The sequence below is a fragment of the Pieris rapae genome, chromosome 24 (genome assembly GCF_905147795.1).
Source record: "Pieris rapae chromosome 24, ilPieRapa1.1, whole genome shotgun sequence".
In the NCBI taxonomy this organism is placed as follows: Eukaryota; Metazoa; Arthropoda; class Insecta; order Lepidoptera; family Pieridae; genus Pieris; species Pieris rapae.
In genome coordinates, this window is record NC_059532.1 from 2,041,980 (window position 1) to 2,060,876 (window position 18,897).

The 18,897-nt window shown below is 33.5% G+C and overlaps 3 protein-coding genes across 3 annotated transcripts; 2 read left to right on the forward strand and 1 right to left on the reverse strand.

Annotated features, from left to right (window-relative positions):
* The first annotated feature begins 253 nt into the window (after positions 1–253).
* Positions 254–11,785, forward strand: LOC110992826 (phenoloxidase-activating factor 2-like). The gene is made up of 9 exons (XM_022258792.2): positions 254–410; positions 1,154–1,226; positions 2,035–2,146; positions 4,926–5,022; positions 5,771–5,883; positions 7,056–7,282; positions 7,991–8,166; positions 9,755–9,916; positions 10,759–11,785. Exons 2-9 carry the CDS (start codon positions 1,154–1,156, stop codon positions 10,924–10,926), a joined length of 1,128 nt encoding a protein of 375 aa, XP_022114484.1. The 5' UTR covers positions 254–410; the 3' UTR covers positions 10,927–11,785.
* Positions 11,786–12,075: 290 nt separating this feature from the next.
* Positions 12,076–15,686, reverse strand: LOC110992815 (V-type proton ATPase subunit S1). The gene is made up of 3 exons (XM_022258781.2): positions 14,750–15,686; positions 13,357–13,502; positions 12,076–13,095 (listed from the first exon to the last, which is right to left on the reverse strand). Exons 1-3 carry the CDS (start codon positions 15,564–15,566, stop codon positions 12,871–12,873), a joined length of 1,188 nt encoding a protein of 395 aa, XP_022114473.2. The 5' UTR covers positions 15,567–15,686; the 3' UTR covers positions 12,076–12,870.
* Positions 15,687–15,908: 222 nt separating this feature from the next.
* On the forward strand, positions 15,909–18,236 carry LOC110992823. Its single transcript, XM_022258788.2, has 4 exons — positions 15,909–16,587; positions 16,670–16,828; positions 17,702–17,850; positions 17,921–18,236. Exons 1-4 carry the CDS (start codon positions 15,909–15,911, stop codon positions 18,164–18,166), a joined length of 1,233 nt encoding a protein of 410 aa, XP_022114480.2. The 3' UTR covers positions 18,167–18,236.
* Positions 18,237–18,897: the final 661 nt, after the last annotated feature.

Sequence of the window (18,897 nt, forward strand, 5' to 3'; positions counted from 1 at the left end):
AGTAACCGTTGGTTTCAGTTACGAGAATGTTAGTTGAAGGGGCCTTCAGATTCATCTGGGTTACTGATGGTGAAAAATATATTACGACCTTTTCTTATACTTACTAGATAAATATTAAAAAAATCATGAAAAATTGGTTGTGGCATTACGGCCAACAAATTATTTGCATTTATTTCTTGCATACAGCTTCTAATTAAGAATAATTAATTCATAAATGGTGAATTGGAATAAAAACAATAGCAACACTGACATCCAAACGTCATGAGTCATATTATGACATTTGCAATAACGATGGTATAATGTTTAAAAACACGTATTGATCCTGTCTTATTAAATTAACCAATGGAAGTTTTGCAAAGTGTTTGTTTGTTTTAAATGTTTTTGTGAAAAGTTAAAACGTTTAGGCAAATGTAAGTAAAAGTTCTATCATAGTATATAAATTATCTAAGTTTCTTCCGTACCCACAATGCGCTTAGAAATTGTGTGGAAAGAAAGACAGCCAATCGTATGTAATATACTAAATAAGTAATTTACTTATTTGCCTTTTTATGAAACATTAAAACAATTGCATAGAAAAATGAAATTCGTTTTTATTCTAAGTATTTTGCATTGACGAAAGTTTCGCATACTAACCTCCTTGTTTGCTTTTTTTAATAATAGCTGGCAATAGACGAAATAGAAACAAAAAACAATGACAGTCCGGTTGCCTAGCAACAGATTGGAGGGAAAATTAGTGTATTAGATTTCATATCTCATGTCATAGTATAAAATATAAATGTCATATTAATAACTTTTAACCCAACTAGAAGATTTAGGGCCTGTTTCACAATGTCCGGATAAGTTCCAAATAAGCTATTTGTTACTTATTTGTAGGATAAACAGTATTTTTGCGTTTCACGACTGTCAGATAGCGCTATTTGTCATGAAATGCCAAGTATCTTATTCGGAACTTTTATCTTTCGAATAATTTATGTGTTGCATAGCTATTTGGCACTTTATCCAGACATTGTGAAACAGGCCCTAAGAATTACAACAAAAATGTATGGATCTAATATAGAAATTAAAGTAACTATTACATAAATGTATATATAATACCGCCTGCATTGACAATTATTTTCTGTTCACGAAATTAAGTTATCATTTACTTTAATAGATGTTAAAGTGCGTGTTATTCATCCTGTCGATCGGTTTCGTGGCGAATCTCAATTTGAATCCTGGAAAAAAAGGTATGTTTTGAAATAATATCCTATTCGGCCATTATATAACATTTGATTGTCCGTCATGACAGACCTGATATTAATTAAACAGAGTAATTAAAAAGAGAGTGCTATCACATCATACATATCGGCTTCTTTTGTTTCTAATTATTGGAGAAACAAATTTGAGAAACGTTGACGGTTTCGTTATTTATAACAAAGTACTAAATTTTAAAATTTTTATGATAAATCAAATTATGTTTTAAGTTCAAATAGAAATATAATATGTCAAATAGAAAACATACTAGAGTATACAAATTGAACATAGTTATCGATTTCCATGCCACCTAGACCTAACTTTACGATGTCGAATTTAGGTGTTCGTTGACATCGTAAAAATTCACTCTCGTCATTTTTCTCCATCTCCACCATATTATAAGAGGAAAGGAGGGGCAAACCTTTTATAACTAAATATGAATTGCAGACGATAATTACTTTTTCAATTCGGCTTTAAAATGTTCCCATTATATGAAATGTTATAATGACGATTCCAGGAGAATCACGTAAAGTCTTATAGGACGGTTTCATTCTATCTATATACTATATACTATCTAGTGCCATCTCCATTCGAAGATTGGCGATGATCATGGCTACTTTAATTTTGGACGCTACGCTTCTGAACAATTACGTGGTGCTTTGATTGCATCACTGATTCTTCATCCAAGACATGCGTCTTCAATGTGCCACTTTGCCTTTTCTTCTGCTTTCTGTCAAATTCGTTGTGTCATCTGGTAAGATGCTGTTCTATGTAAAACTAAAACTATCTATCTATACGTAGATCCAGCCACTTGTATGACAAAGGACAATGAGGCAGGGATTTGCGTAGTATATTATCAATGCAACGCAAATGGGACGGTTAATACTGACGGCGAGGGGATTCTTGATGAACGGTAAGTCACAAACCGAACGATCTATCGGGTATAAGTTACGTAATACATACAAATAAGGAAGTAAAAAATATATATCTATACTAGCAGACTCGGCCAAGCGTTGCTGTGGCTAAGGTTTTTGTTATATTACATAGTAGTAAACTATTTAAGGGATATGGTAGGAGAACTTATGTGAAAGATAGATAGATAGCTTATGTGAAACGTTGGTAGTTTAACAAAGCGCCATCTGTTAGAATTGTATCAAATAATAAACAAATAATTTGCAATAAAATAAAATTGCGACTATAATAATTAAAGATCTTACCTATCCTATCTCTCAAGTTGGATCGAACTGCACAAGGTGTGCGAATTTTATTTTAATCGGTTAAGTGGTTTAGGAGTCCATTGAGGACAAACATTGTGACACGAGATTTATATATATTCAGATATGTATGTATATATATTAACAAAAATAAAATAACACACCCTATGTAGATTAGGTATACGCTTGTAAATTTTAAATATTAATTAGTAACTACTTCAATTAAACAAAAACTTAAAATGTTTTATAAACCATGTATATACCCTTCTGTCTTATAAAAAATAATAAAATAATAAAAATAAAATTGTTTTATCAGACTACGCCATCAATGCCACATCTAGTCAAAATCCAATCCGAACATCTATGTTTTATTTGGTTGACCGATCGAGTTTATTATGTCTACCTACATTTTTGTTGCTGTTTTGTTTTGTAATTTTATATACATATGTGTTCCGGAGGCGGTTTCTTAAATGAAATTCGATTTGAATTTTTGTCTAGACCTTAGAAAGACTATAAATATAATCTTAAATGGTTTTTAAAATCTTGTCAAATAGGTTATATATTTTTATTTACTTTGAGACATTTTAATGGATGACTCTTGAGAACTATTGTATATAAGAAAGTTTGTATATTTATTTGCATTTGCTGAGTAGTTAATAACGTATACATCTGTGCGCTTTAATGATTAATATTAGTTTATATATTGTAGTGAATTATGTATGCAATTCTTATGAGAAATAAAGTCATTCTTAACTTAAGCATGTTGGGTAAATACTAATAAATAATTTTTGTAACAATTATTCTTATTAATATTTTTTTGAAACTTCTTAGGCGCATGAAGGTAAAATATTCATTGTTTAATGGTTATATTGTTATAGTGTATATGTAAAGTTAAAATTTATTCTTTGACTCAAAACGGGATATTGGTTTAATGTAGGTTCAATAATAAGTAGTCAATAAAAAAAAAGCAGTTATTTATTTAGGCAAAGGCTTAAAAATTACGAATCACAAAATGTTTAGTTATAACGTATTTTTTTAATAAATAGGAATGACACTCTTGGCACGTTGTATACCGCGGTTTCTGAAAACGGGACCATTTTGCGTCCCTCAGTTCATTTGGGTCCCCTAAATGAACACATGGACAATTTATTTATTTATTCACACTTCGTTGCTGGAAAGAAACACAAATAACACAATATATATAAATTACAAGGGATGCAACGGGCGGCCTTATCGCTAACAAGCGATCTCTTCCACAATCTCTTCCACAACAATATGCACAGGAAAACTGTCCAGTTTGTGTTTCCACTACAACAAATTAAAGATATAAAATAAAAATAAATCAATGGTGCTAAAACCTCTCTAGATCCTGGCCTCAGATACCTGAATCCGTTTCATGATCATTTTTAAATGTAATAGGCAAGTAGGCGATCAGCCTCCAGTGCCTGACACACGTCGTCGACTTTTTGAGTCTCAGACATGTTAGTTTCCTCACGATATTTTCCTTCATCGTTCGAGCAAATGTTCAATGCGCACATAGAATGAAAGTTCATTGGTGCACAGCCCGGGATCGAACCTACGACCTCAGGTAGGAGAGTAGCACGCTGAAGCCATTAGGCCGACACTGCAAGACTATATATACAATAAATAAATAAACACATATAAATTAATTGTTCTTAAAACTGCGTTTTAGATTTGCAAGCTTGTAATCGTCTGGTGAAATTAATAATTAATAATAATAATAATAGCTTTTATTTCCAAAAAACTTTAAAATTTAGGGATGATAAAACGTCATTCAGTTAAGTTTTGGTTCGTCCACCGTTGGACATAGGCCTCTTCCTTCCGGTTCCACCCGCGTCTGTCGCGGGCCAGGCGCGGCCAGGTAACCCCGGCGACGGCGATGATGTCATCTCCCCAGCGTCGTGCGTGGGCAGATGACATCATCCAGTGCAGCACTCTCTCTCGCCATCTGTTGTCACTTTTCCTTGCTGTGTGCCCTGCCCAACGCCATTTCAGGCGGCACACCATTTTTGCCGCGTCTATTATTTTTGTTCTTTTTTTTTTCAAAGTCAAATCGCTTTATTTGCTAGAATAGTCTTACAATTAGTTACATAAATTACAAAAATCCGCCACATATGAATAAGCATGCAAATGTCATCTTATATTTTATTTATTTGATCTATTGAATAACAAGACTAGTTATTAAATCTTACATTTAGAAAAATGTCAGCGCAGAGTTAGACACCAGCCACGATTTAAACATTAGGCTTCTTATTCTTGTATTTAATAACGTCTGAAGTGATGCTCCCCGCGTCAATTTCAAACTTCGGTAGGTAGGTAGTCGCCCACGCTATAAAAGCACCTTTGTCGTATCGCTGTACTCTTTACCCTGTTTCTGAGACTTAAGCCTAACATGCTCCTTTTGGCTGATCGTTGAAATATTTGAATAATTAATAATATATTTAATTACAATTATAGGTTTGGCGATATCCCATGTCCTTCCTACTTAGATACCTGCTGCAAAATGTCAGACACGCGTGGAACTGACGATCCCATCACACCCAAGCCTATACAGGTAAGAAGTAATAATAATTTACAAAATAGTGGTATCATTTTCTCTCCTTCCGTCTCGATCTTCAGCATTTTCTGCCAATCTTCTTTACTCGGCCCACGGGGCAAGATACCCTGCCAAAAGACCCTGAAAATGCATATTCAATTCTATTGATTTAAGTGTGATGAACTATGTTATATATTACTGATAACATAATATATAATATATTACCTAGGATAAAATTCAGCATCGAGACTGGTTATGACTCCAAAATGTCTTTTTTTATAGAAATCGAGCAAAAGGCTCACCTGATTGACCACCTCCACCCATGGACACTATCAATGCCAGAGTGGTCGCGAGTGCGTCTTCAACCTTTTAAGAATTGGAAAATTGTCTATTGAATTTTGACCTACGGGAGCCACTCTGTGCTTAGCTACCTTGGGTGGCACCCGAAAGTAAAAAGCAATAAATTTTATATGACAAAGGACGGATGATTTATTGTAAGATCGCGAGTCTGTGACGGGGAATCCCCCACGACAGGATCAGGCTCTTTTGCGGGAATCCCCGAGTTCTATATAGAGCTGAGCTAGTGGAGGAATCCCTGAAAAATTAATTTTTATACTAGCGATTTATTTTTCTTTGTTTGTACATTGTTCTTAAAGTTGAGAGACCTGGTGGCTATCACCCCAAAAATGGTGACACCCAGTGCGAATCCGCCCCCACCGGCCCCCGTTCTCTACTGATCTCAACTCATTTTAAATCTCATTGCCAGAGACAAGGCTGTGGCTGGCGAAACCCAAACGGCGTCGATCCTCTTATCAGGACAGACAAGACAAGGGATACTGCCCAGTTCGGAGAATTCCCCTGGATGGTTGCTCTTCTACAGTAAGTTTTTTTTCTTTCAGTAGCTCATGTCTGCCTATCTAACAGTGTATAATTATGAGGATGACTCCTTCACTTAATGGATCCACCTGGTGGAACATGGAATATGGAATCGCTACCAAACAACCAAACATAAAAAAAAAATTATAGAACAGGGGGCAAACGGGCAGGAGGCTCACCTGATGTTAAGTGATACCGCCGCCCATGGACACTCTCAATGCCAGAGGGCTCGCGAGTGCGTTGCCGGCCTTATAAATGCTTGGTTCTTCATTGATTGGAAAGAATCAACGCTTACTCCATAACTAAGATTGTGACATCAGAAATTTCATGTGAAACCACCGAAATCCTGGACAAGGAAATCCTGGAGTTCAACGTGGTTAATGTAATTTACAATTATAATAATTAATTATATTTAATAAAGAAAATTACTAAAATGCAGCGTAACTGATTTTTATCTTGATTGACTCGAAAAGCGTTCTTTGTTTATAAAAAAAATATAAATAAAAACCTACAATCTACATATTTTATAATTTCTTAATAGGCAAGTACGTGATCTAGTTTCTGTATTTTAATTGGTCTTTAGCCGATCCTCGCAATGGTTTTCAGAGATTTGTAGGCCGATGTCTAAATTTATTATTTATTTAAACAATATCCAAACATTATACACAATAACCAAAAACGGAATACACGTTCAAACATAAACATAAAGAACAGTTTAATTTATATATACAAGTATATATTTAGGATAAATTCTAACTTCTGAGTTTCACTGATCATTATAATATATGTATTAATTATTAATATAAAAGAAGAATAACAAAGTAATATAAAAAAGATACCGCAGTCCTTTAAATAATTTTTTAAACATTTTTAATTACATTAAATATATTTGCTAGTAATTTGTGTTATATTCCGACTTACACTTCTTGCACTCTCTGTTTTTTTCATCATTTCATTTATTTTCACAACAACAGCAAGTATATTCTTTAAATCTTTACTGTACAAACATTACCACATCGTATTACCTTTGTAGTAATGTGAAACTGATCTAAAGTTATCATGATTCATGTGCTTTTGAATTGATGTTGTCAAATAGTCCTCCGACATCGGCGAACACTGTATGGATATAGATGCATATAGTATTCGTCTTTCGTTATCCAGTACAAAATTTCCAGAGTACAACCCGTAAGTCCCAAAGATCCAGGGGAGACGTTTAACTTATACATCGGCGGTGGGTCACTTATACACACTAGTGTTGTTCTAACCGCCGCACATTTGGTCAAGACGGCACATCACTATCGCGCAAGAGCAGGGGAATGGGATACCCAGACGGACAAAGAGGTATTTCCGTATCAGGAAAGGGATGTCGCTGATGTAGTGATACACGAGAAGTTTAATAAACGTAAGTTTTTTTTAAATATTATATCATATTTTGCTAATTTTTGACTCAGCCTACTCGGTACTCTGTAACTTCCCACTGAGCGTTTATCGCGGCAGTTCTTGGTAGACCACCAAAGTAATTTAAACTTAGGATCCTTCAAGAAGTGAGCGTACTTAAAAGGCTGGCAACGCATTTGCAAGCCCTCTAGCAATGTAAGTTTACATGCAGAAATACTTATCTACTTAAATACTTATTACTTTTGCCCCCTGATATATAAAAAAGCAGTTTTTTAACCGCGATCTTGCTGTTCAGGCAGCACATTATTTAGACAGAAATGTGTTTGCAAAATCAAAATTTTCCTGTTACCATTCGTGTAATTTTAATGAAATAGTTATTAATAAAAAACGAATACCATATTACTAAGAACAAATTTATCAGTTAAAATTTAGATCAAATTATGATTGAAGTTACGAAAGGTAAGTCTTATTTACCAAAGCAAAATAAAATCATCTACATACAAGTGGATTCCCCCTCCTTCCTCTTGTCATTAAAAATAAGCAAAGCTATCAATTTTTTCTCAGAATCCCCGAAAATACAAAGACTACTCGTAGTAAAGTAAACAATTACTGTTGACGTAATCACCAAATTAGAAAATCAAAGAACCATCGCAAAAATCGTATGAAGGAAATGCCTTCGAACGACTTGCCTAATAAAACAACTGGTTTCCAGGGAACCTTCACTATGACATAGCTCTTCTCTTTCTGGAATCAGAAGTAGAATTGGCACCAAACATTGGTGTTGTGTGTCTTCCAATATCTGAAGTGGAAGGTGAGAACTGTTTCGCCTCTGGTTGGGGCAAGGATCAGTTCGGGAAGGAGGGGCGTTACCAGGTTATTTTGAAAAAGGTATGAATTATTAAACACGGTGTCTCAAAAGATGGTTTCAAAGTCAAAGTCAAAATTCATTTATTCATATAGGTAATATAATGTACACTTATGAACGTCAAAAAAAAAGAAATATTAAATGAATCTAATTTTACATTTACTGCCAGTTCTCAAATCAAGGGCGTAGAACGGAAGAGCAGAACTGGCAATAGACTCTCCGCCACTCTTTTTAATCACCAAATTTTTAAGGAGCTGCAACCATTACACCATGATCCATATGACATCTTGAGTAATAAAGAAGAATAAAATAAATTTAAAACAAAGATTTGTCCTCTATTAGCAGGAGGCATGGTGAAATAGGAGCACGTACTTACGTACTCATACGTACGTACTTACGTACTTACATAATAATAATAACCATATGTTGGATAATACCTATTGTATGAACGAAAGTTGTACATTTTGCCAAGTTATAAGCGTGACGATTTCTTTATTCGTCGAAGTTACACCCCGAAAGCATAGCCAGGCATATACACTCTCTTCGATTGTTAAATTAGGTACATAGCAATGAACAAACGATTATTTCGCTCATATTCTATTGTTATACGCGAGTGGTTTATATAAAACTAGCGGATCCGACAGACGTTGTCCTGTCTACACGTCTTTAATTTCAAAATTTAAATTTTTAATAAGCCATTTTGATGAAAATTATTATTCAAATGTTATGACGATATCTAACGATCCAGCACATGGTCACACACGATATAACACAATGATAACAAAACTTTTTTTAAATTTCGGGACAGACTAAAATTAAAATTCGAATATTATTTAAAATTTGACACTGCGATGCGTGCGCCGTCTGTCGGATCCAATGTAAAACATTCCAAAATCAACAACTACTAATTAATTAAAAAAAACATTGTCCAGCGGACAAAATTGTGAATCTAAACCATTCCCAGATCCCCTTGAACACACACAAAAAATTTCGTCTAAATCGGTCCAGTCGTTTAGGAGGAGTTCAGTCACATACACACGCACACAAGAAATATATATATCAAGATAAGACAAAAATCTTCTATTATTTAACCCCCGAACCGAATAATAAATCCACAATCTAAAATTGAAAACAATCTGAGATTAGACCGTGACAGTCGATCGATGTCCTCTGCGTCCCAATACGCAAACCCTACGAAAATAAACCATTTTTGGCGTCTGATAGAATGAAATCTCTTCGCTCTTTACACTCATATTTGATAATCAATATAAACCAAATAAAGTAAATAAAACCGTACAAATAATATTAAAATATACATTTCTATGTTTAAAGCATATCAAATAGCTTTCTAATTATTTTAAAAACTGGGGTATGTTAAAATCTTAAGATAGGGTATTGGCACAGTTGAAGGTCTAACCACATACACCGATCCGACCTACCATGGATAGCTTCTATTGACAGATGGCTACAATCTATCGTGATTGTGAATACATTATTGGGTTCGGGCGATAACAGATGAGCTTACTGCCCGTTTGGCCCCTGTTCTATAAAAACCCAGAACAAAACACGCCCATAAAAACATCGTAGAATTTTGTGAAGTTAACGTTTTAGGTGGAACTGCCAGTCCTGAACCATGATGTATGCCAGGCGCAGCTGCGCAAAACGCGCCTCGGAAAATACTTTCAGCTGAGCAAGACTTTCATGTGCGCTGGTGGCGGTGATCAGGATACCTGCAGAGGCGATGGTGGTTCGCCACTATCTTGTCCTTTACCGGTAAGTAGACCGGCAGGGAAGCCGGCATTTCACAGATCCCATCATAAAACTTCTTCAGATCTAACAGTGTTTAATCCAATTTGCATGGTTTTAATACAGAACTTTTTACATGAAGTAACATTTTCTTTGAAATATATGCCAATATTATTTAAATCTAATAAAATTTTCTTTAATGCTAAAATTTGTGACAACAATTATTGAATATTTTGTAATTTTCGTAAAAAAAAATTTTAATAAAGTGTGACGAAGGTTATTTCATCAATGTAATCAGTCAACCCTTTAACTAGTGGGAGTGCAAGTGCCTTCAGCCCGAATAAAGCACGATTGAGGCAGTACCTGTATCTCACTGGAAACCGTTGACTAATGCAATTGGTTCAATTTTATTGTAGTCTGCGGTGTGGGAGACTCCTGGAGTCCATCATCCTCCCCCGAAAGTATGACAGTCCAGTCCTACTCCCAGGGGGGGGATTCTACACGTTTCCGCAAAATTCATAAAAGGTCGGCTACGCATTCGTGAGCCCGCCTGTTCTATAAAAAAACCTAGGGAAGTAGCTATATAAGTATCTTTACTTATATAGCTGCTTCCCTGGTTTTTTCCTGGTTAATTCCAAAATACTTCTAAAAGAGTAGAAGTAAATATTTTGGAATTAAATATAGCAGAAAAAAACATCGTAAGGAAACATGCTTTAGATCCATCAATGGACTGCCTGCCACTGCTGGCTGATCACGTACTTGCCTATAAAAAAAACACGGAAACAAGTGGGCAAGACCTTGTAACTGTATTATTTTTTAATGATATTATAACTGCAATTTTCGCTAAATAACTCTTTGATAATTTACAGTATCAAGAAGATCGATACGCGGTAAGTGGAATAGTTTCTTGGGGAATTGGTTGTGGGCAGACTGGCAACCCTGGAGTGTATGTTAACGTGGCAACATTTAGATCTTGGATTGACGAGAATGTTGCCAGACGCGGATTCGACACTAAAGTTTATACCTATTTACTATAAATCAATAATTACACTAACAAATGAACTGTGATTTGACATGGGGCAACCTATTATTTATTTTTATAGTAGTTTTATGTATTTTGTTTATTTCATTAGCGTAAATCACTAACATCAAATTGTCACTTGACAAATCGTGAGCCGTCATTTTCAAACAAAATCATTTCCCGCCATCGAGTTTCAAACTGACAAGCACACGCATGGCGATGTTACCATTTTGACAGATCACGTTTGACACAAAATATTTTTATCGCCAAGCGGCATGTCAGATGTCAGATCTTTTTCATATTCAGATAGACCTTGGGGGTCTAGTCCAGACAGCTTAACAGTAGTGTATGTAGAAAGTCGAAAACTAAATTTGTATGAAAACTTGCTTGTGTCGACAGTTGGTACAAACTACTAGCTGCCATTTTATTATATAACTACTGTTAGCCGTCATGACTAGACCCCCTTCTGGGATGAAAATTTATTGATTGTGGAACTCAGGAGATAAATATTTAAAATGACACGAACGACAAATCCATGACAAAGAATGTCACGTGTCGATGCTGATGCTTTTGTCAGATTACAATCAAACGAAACTCGCTGTCATTTTATATTTCATTGACATTTGACAGAGAAAGTAAGGGTTTCTAACGTTTTCACTAACTGCAGAGTGAGAGACTAATTTTAATAAAATAATTGAAGAGATTTTAGCTAGCTTTATGTAGTTTTCTAAGTCAACTACTTTTTGATGTTTTACACAAGATTGGAATTTTGAAATAAAATTTTAGTTGTCTAAATCTGTTTAGTGCGTATTAAAAATCTGTAATACATTAGTTCGTAAGTAATAAAAAATGTGAAGTATTTAGATTTTATTCAATTTTGTTTCATTTACTATTGAAAATCCTAAAATATAAATAAATAAAGTCCACGAACTACTTGTCCTTTCGAATTGAGAATTGGCCATAGACAATACCGATTTCGTCCATTTGTACTTATGAATAGAATAGACTATAAAGTCAGATTATAGGTAATAAATGTAATTGAAATAAAAATATCTAAATATATTAAGCTTTATTCCAACCAATATAACATTTCCATTACAATCTATAACTATGTATAAAATACTAGACCTCATGAGGAACACGATAAAATAAAAACAAAATAAAATTGGTCTCACGATTTAATACTTGATCAAAACAACAAAAATTGAAAATTATATTTACAAGAAAAAAATGATTTATGTAGACATTTCGCTTACATCTAATTCACACAGATGTTGACGGCAGCCATTTTGAATCACCAGATGTTAAATGGCGCCTCTCAGACAATAAATTAACAATCAATAAATATTTTTATTAGAAATATTGGTAATATTATTGTGAAGGTCACTTAATAACAATTCTTAAATCTTACATTTTAGACGAATTGGAATGAAAATTGGCACTAGCATGGAGGGAACACATTTCATCGACAATTTAAAAAAATCTCATTTTAATCTATGCACGAAGCTCGGAATCGTTGTCGAATCGGGAAAGGCCATTAAGCATTCTAATACTTCTAAGTGCGTATATCAATTCATTTAGCATTTATCTACATACTATCACAAATATATAGAATACATATTGAAGTTAGGCACGTCCTGGTTTTAATAGTAACTATCATCTGGCAACACCAGACACCAAAACAGTGAAATGTCAAACGTCAATTTCTTTAAGTATTCAAGCTTCAACTGTTTTGGGTAATTCCACAAAATGCTGTACCTACACTATTACATTTGAGCTAACTTTGTGTTACTTTAACGCCATTACATTTAAAAAATTATATTAGAGGTTAAAAAATCATTATCAAACACTTTAAACTTTTTTAAATTTTAGTAGTTTTTATGTTCCAATATTATTAAATGCATAAAAATATATTTTTTAAACGGTTCTCCTTATGTAATGGCGTAGAAACTTTATTAAATTACTCAACTGCGTTGATGGTGATGGTTTTACCTTTGGGATCATCAAAACGGTCCATCGTTCTGATGTCCAGCATCATCATAATACCATAAAAGGTAATGGCCAGCATCACAAAGGTGACAAAGAGACCAGACCATATCGGTACTGAGAAGAATCCTACACAGTTGAAGGAGTCACCGAATTGTGGTGTGTCACTGGAGTTGGTTTCCTTGAAGAATGGTTGAACCTGAAATAATTGAATTAATTCTTAGAATGGCTGCGTAAGATTAGGTAAAAGTCTCGACACTAAAATTTAGCATGTACTTTACAACAGCTTCATAGAGAAATCATAGAAATCATTTCCTTCTTAGTACGCTTACCAATTTAAAGTTACTATTCACTTTTACATTTTATGCTAAAGGTACATTATGATGCACAGCAAAATATTAATTTTAATGGGTTTTAAACCTAATGACCATCTGCAGATATGGATTTAAATATTATTCACCTTCAAATCTCGGAACATAACAGTTGTCTGTTCAGTGTCGTTAACTTTTGAGAAGATGGCAGTCTGGCCACAACGGTATGAGAACCCAAGGATGGCATACACCTCAGAATTTGTTGTCAATTCCTCACCATTGTATGTAATGGAATCTGAAATTAAGAGTTCTCCATTAGTATATGTTTTGTACTATATGACTCAACAATTTCGTAAAGGGCGGAGCTTCATGGAATTAGGTACATGGAATAGATTACAAAATTTTGAGAGTACAATTATGATGACCCTGTGGAATATCAAACTATGTGAATGTATAATTTGGTAATGTTATTTATGAAGGTATGAAAGTCTGTATCATAAAGCTTGCTAAAGTGGTAAACTAGAATTATATAAGTAGGACAAAAACTAACTGTAGACTAGTTTTTTAAGATTTATATTTAAATTTAAAAAACATGTTCTGTGCACTCTAGGTAAGTTATTGATTATATTTAGCAGCTATTTTAGCAGAAAAATATGGAACTCAATCTAAAAACTATGTTAAGTAGCACTACACATTGTTGCTGACATAGCTAAATTAAGTAACAGTTAACAAGGTCAAAAAATTCAAGTTAGTTTTGTCACAACCTCTTATATAACTATAACTCGCATTTGTCACATTTCATTTGGTTTAGATGAATCTACACTTCACGTCTCTTCCATGTTATGCAAACTGACAAACCAAAAAACCAAGAGAACAAATTTGATTATTAAAATAAGTTTTAATCTTGTCCAATTACCACCTGACAAACAAATAGTGTAAACTCTATGTAACATCCCACAATTTAATGACAAACCCTCTGAAGCCCGTAATGAACTCGACTACTATTCAGCACCATACATACAGAATCTTCTAAGAAATCTGATTTTAATTATAAATTGAGATTGCTTGAACATGCTTTATCAAGAAGACATAAAAGTACAACACAATTTATGGTACAGCTAAAGTTGGCAGGAATTGTGTTTTATGTAATGACTAATGCTCGTCTCAAATAAACTTTATCTTTTTCTAATACAGATATTTCTGCTTTCCATGTAACAACAAATCTTTGTAAGGTCAAAATTTGTACAGTTGCTAGTGTTGTTAAATAGAGTTTACACAGTATTTCTAATTTATTTAAAAGTTCTCATTAGAACATGCATACATCAACATCAAAGTCATATTAAGATGATCTTGTTTAGTTTTAATAAGTTAAGGTATATTCTATCTGAGGGAACAGTTAAAGTTTTATCATAATCAACTTATAATGTTGTCACAGGTAAAAGTTTATATTTTTAATTATTTTCATTCATTGATCAAATTTTTATCATATCATAATTTTTTTTAATACTAACTTAATTTTTTTTTAAATATCTACACACTTACCCAAGAACCAGTATCCTAATTTTGACTCAAAGTTCAAAATAAGGGATCCATTGCTAAAGTTCAGAGTAGCCTGCATGACAGATTCATTAAAGTTTGTAGTACCTCCAGAAAGACCAGTAAGATTGAATTCTCCTGCCTTGCTAGTGATGATTATATCCTTAGCATAGAATCTAAGGCCGTTCAAAGCTGTGCTGTAGAACACACCTGGTGTTGCACGGCGAGTACGTAAATGGCTTTCTGGAATGGTCCATGAGGGGAACTCTCCAGTGTAAATAGCAGCTACTTTGTCATATTGCTCTTGCAGCTTACTAACCATGGCCTCCATAAAATCGTTGTGACGCAAAAGCATATCAGCTCTAGACTCACCCTCGCGAGCATCCCTTAAGTTGATAAATAGATATTTCACGTTTTCCTTCTCAATCTCGGCAGATAGGCCATTTTCTGTCAAGGTCACATGATCAGCGTTTGAATCAGAGTATTTGTGGAATACTTCCAACACATTATCTACAGCTGGTAAGTATAAGGCCTCAGCAATATTTGATTTCAGATATGGAAATGAGGTTTTTCCTTCGGAGTTCTTACGTGAAAAGTCCTCAACGGATAGCGATTCATCGATGAACACGACGGTGAATTGGTCATCCTTAAGCTCATTATTCAGTATGTCCTCGAATTCTGATTGAGTTACCTCTCCAAGAGGGTTAGATTTCATTGAAGGACCAGCTAAATCACCCCATAGCAAAACAGGTACACTCACCGAGGCCAAACTAGACGCAACACATAATAATGCAAACGATAACACAAAACGGCTAAACGCCATTTTTAATGATTAAATAACTTGATATACGGACTAAAAGTAATATTTTAGCCCAAAATTGTCATAAACAGACGAAAAATGGGCGATGACGAGTGACCATCGGTCATGTGAAAAGTGATCATATGATTGATTTGACGCTTGTCTATGTCTCGGTGTTACTAGTATAAATATATTATTTTTGTAAAGTTGCAAAGTGGCGCAATAAATCGCTAATCATGATCATGATATATCTATGATTAACTTTACTGTAAAAGAGATCCCATATTCATTAAAAGAAATCTTTGTCAAATTTGTCAGTGACGGTTATGTGTCCGTGCAATATTATACAAACGTTACTATTATAAAATGAAGACAATGAAGTTGCTTACTTTATTAGTAATAAGCGTTATCAAAGTAAATGCTAATACAGTTCCCGTATTTTTATTAGATTATGAGTCTGTTCTTCCTCATGTAGTAGTAGAACCGAATCCATTTAATAAAGTCGATACTTCAAGTTTCTTCGATATAATTCATGAAGCCATAAGAAATTCAAAGGTAGTGATAATGTTCGTAGAAGAAAAATTCAGTACTGAAGATATAAGCATAAAAGATGAATTTGGATCCCCATTTCAATATTTAAAACAAGGTCTCACTGATAAAAAAATTAAGTACATCCCAAAAGTAATTGAGCCCTATAAATTACTCAAGCAAGTTTTTCAACATCAGAAAAATAGTGTTTACTATGTTTCTAGCACTAGTAATAAAATACAAATACGTAATGGACGTCAAAAGCACTTCTATATTTATTTTAAAGACTCAGCTAATGACACTCGTGTTAACACGTTGAGGCGCCATGACATGGTTATGCAGGAAATATATTTTGTGATCCGGCGAATAGCATCGGGGCCTGTTGTAGGATTCTATACGGGAAAGATGAATCCAGTAGTAATACGAAAAATCAATATTCTACCTCCAAGGGTGGCACCAAGAAAACAGGTTCTAGGCGTAACAGTTACCAGTACTGGAGCTCTTTTTCGACTATTTGGTAAAAAAAACTTTAATAGTAATTTTATTAATTACGACTAGTAATACTAAAGAGGATCTAATTAATGAATGTTTATATACAGGAGTATATTCCACTGTTGGTTCTCGTCGATCATCGTTTAGTCAAAGTCCACTGGTTACTGAAGAGAGATGGGCGCGACGTCAGCTTAATATTCGAATGGCGTACACTGATTTCGAACTTGAGTTTACATTTTCATCTAAACCTGAAGGATGGATAGCAGGTAAACAATTCGACATTATATTTGCCATATAAAAGTAGAATCTTACTGTAATAAGTGTATTTGTCACTAATTGGTCTTTGCTAATATTAGTCAAAATCAGTTTGGTTGTTATTAAAATGTAGAAAACTGTTACAAGACTAAACACCATTCACTACATGAGATTATTTGTTAGTTACTCTAGAACCTATATAAATTACGTTTAATTTTGTTAAGTAATGGTTTTGAAAACTGAAATTTAAAATAACTTTAATAAACCTCTGAATCACTTCTCAACAATCATTCATTCATTTGATGCATTTGATCAAAACTAGCCTTTTTCGTTATATGCTAACCTAAGTTATTAAGTTAGGGTGTAACCTTACTTTCTTAGCAGGTTGATAATTTATGCTTATAATTGGAATAACTTTTGAAAAATACTTCCAACCATTATGGCGCCAATTTTAGACAAAGTACAAATATGTAATGTACCTAGCATAGGTACCTACCAACAAAATTAAATCGTAATACGTGATACTATTTATAATCATTCTATATCATGGTCTATTTCAATTGTAGATCGTGATTAATATATTAAAATTTTATATTATTAATTACAATTCTTTAGATGAAATTTGTAAAAAAAGTGACTCCAAAAAAATAATAGTAGGATGAAACCCATTAGAAAAGAAGGGTAAAAAACGGTTTTTCTCGATTTCCGGCAAAATTAGGAGTCCTATCGAAAAAAGTCAAAAGGCAAGACAAAAAAGTTGTAGGTAATAAAAAGTATAACGCTTTTTTTTAAACCGTATTTAATTGTCAGTTTATCACATTAATAGTGGAAATGGCTTTACTATCATTTGATATAAGCCCATATAATAATATGTTACCTTTTAGAAAATGTAGCTCTTTTGGAATGGGGTGAAGAAGTTGGTCATACCAAGCTAGGGGTGGCTGTCCCATGGGAACACTCTTACATTTGTGGAGAGCCTCTGACTATAGTTAATACTAGAGATGGAAGTGCAGTTATAATATCGCAATATCAGGTAAATTGTATTGTAACACTATTTATATTTTTTAATCACAAATCAATTACTAAATAAGCCTTTTTTCCAGTTACAATCATTCCAATCTGATGTTTTCTTACGCAACAGTTCGGGAGGGAACAATACACACTGTTTTGGACCAGCTATCCATTGCGGGCCATATTTTAACTCGCGAATATTGTCTGGATTGATGGTATCATTTTTATGTCTTGGAATTTTGACGTATGGTATCCTTATTTTATATAATTGTAATTCTAATGACAGATACGACGATGCTCAAGGTAAACCACTTGTGATTGCTTCTGATATGCATTAGATTTTTCTTTTACTTACGAAAAGTAATAATTTCGTGTAAGAATTCTACATTGTGTTAATTATAAGATATTTATGTTATAAAGTTAATAAAAAGTAAAAATGTTGTGTCAATGTTTATTTTTAAATTGTATCTGAAAAAGTTGCCACGCATTGTCGGCAAGTTGTTTATTGCAAAAAAATTGCCAGTCTTATAAGATTAAATGCAGCACAGGTTAGCCCAGGCGGGTAATACTTTTATTAGTGTTATCTGTGTTACTCGAACCAAAGACAATCATGTTACTTGTCCTTGACTAAAATAACGTAAGGTTAGCTAACGCATTTAGGTTAAGCGGCAATTATGAATTTATGAACATATTTTATTTATAATTAAACACAATTGCAGCTAATCGAAAGAACAACGAACTAAGTATTAAACTATTATCAAAATAGATATATGTTGAAAGAAATTGTCTTTAATTCATTGTAGGGCACTTTCATAAATAGTATGCTCAAATGGTAATTATTTCAAAACATTTTTTTTTTCAATTACTATCTATCATATTATAATTACATTATTTATGAAATTAAATATAAACGATAAGAAAATCCAAATTCTGAATCTGAACAGAAAAAATCATCAAAAGATTTTACGGGCGAGTCACTTTTAAGTCATCATAAGTTAAATACAGAATTCACACTATATAAAATCACTATAAATTTTTGTTATGTTATTATTGTTTATCATAAAAATTA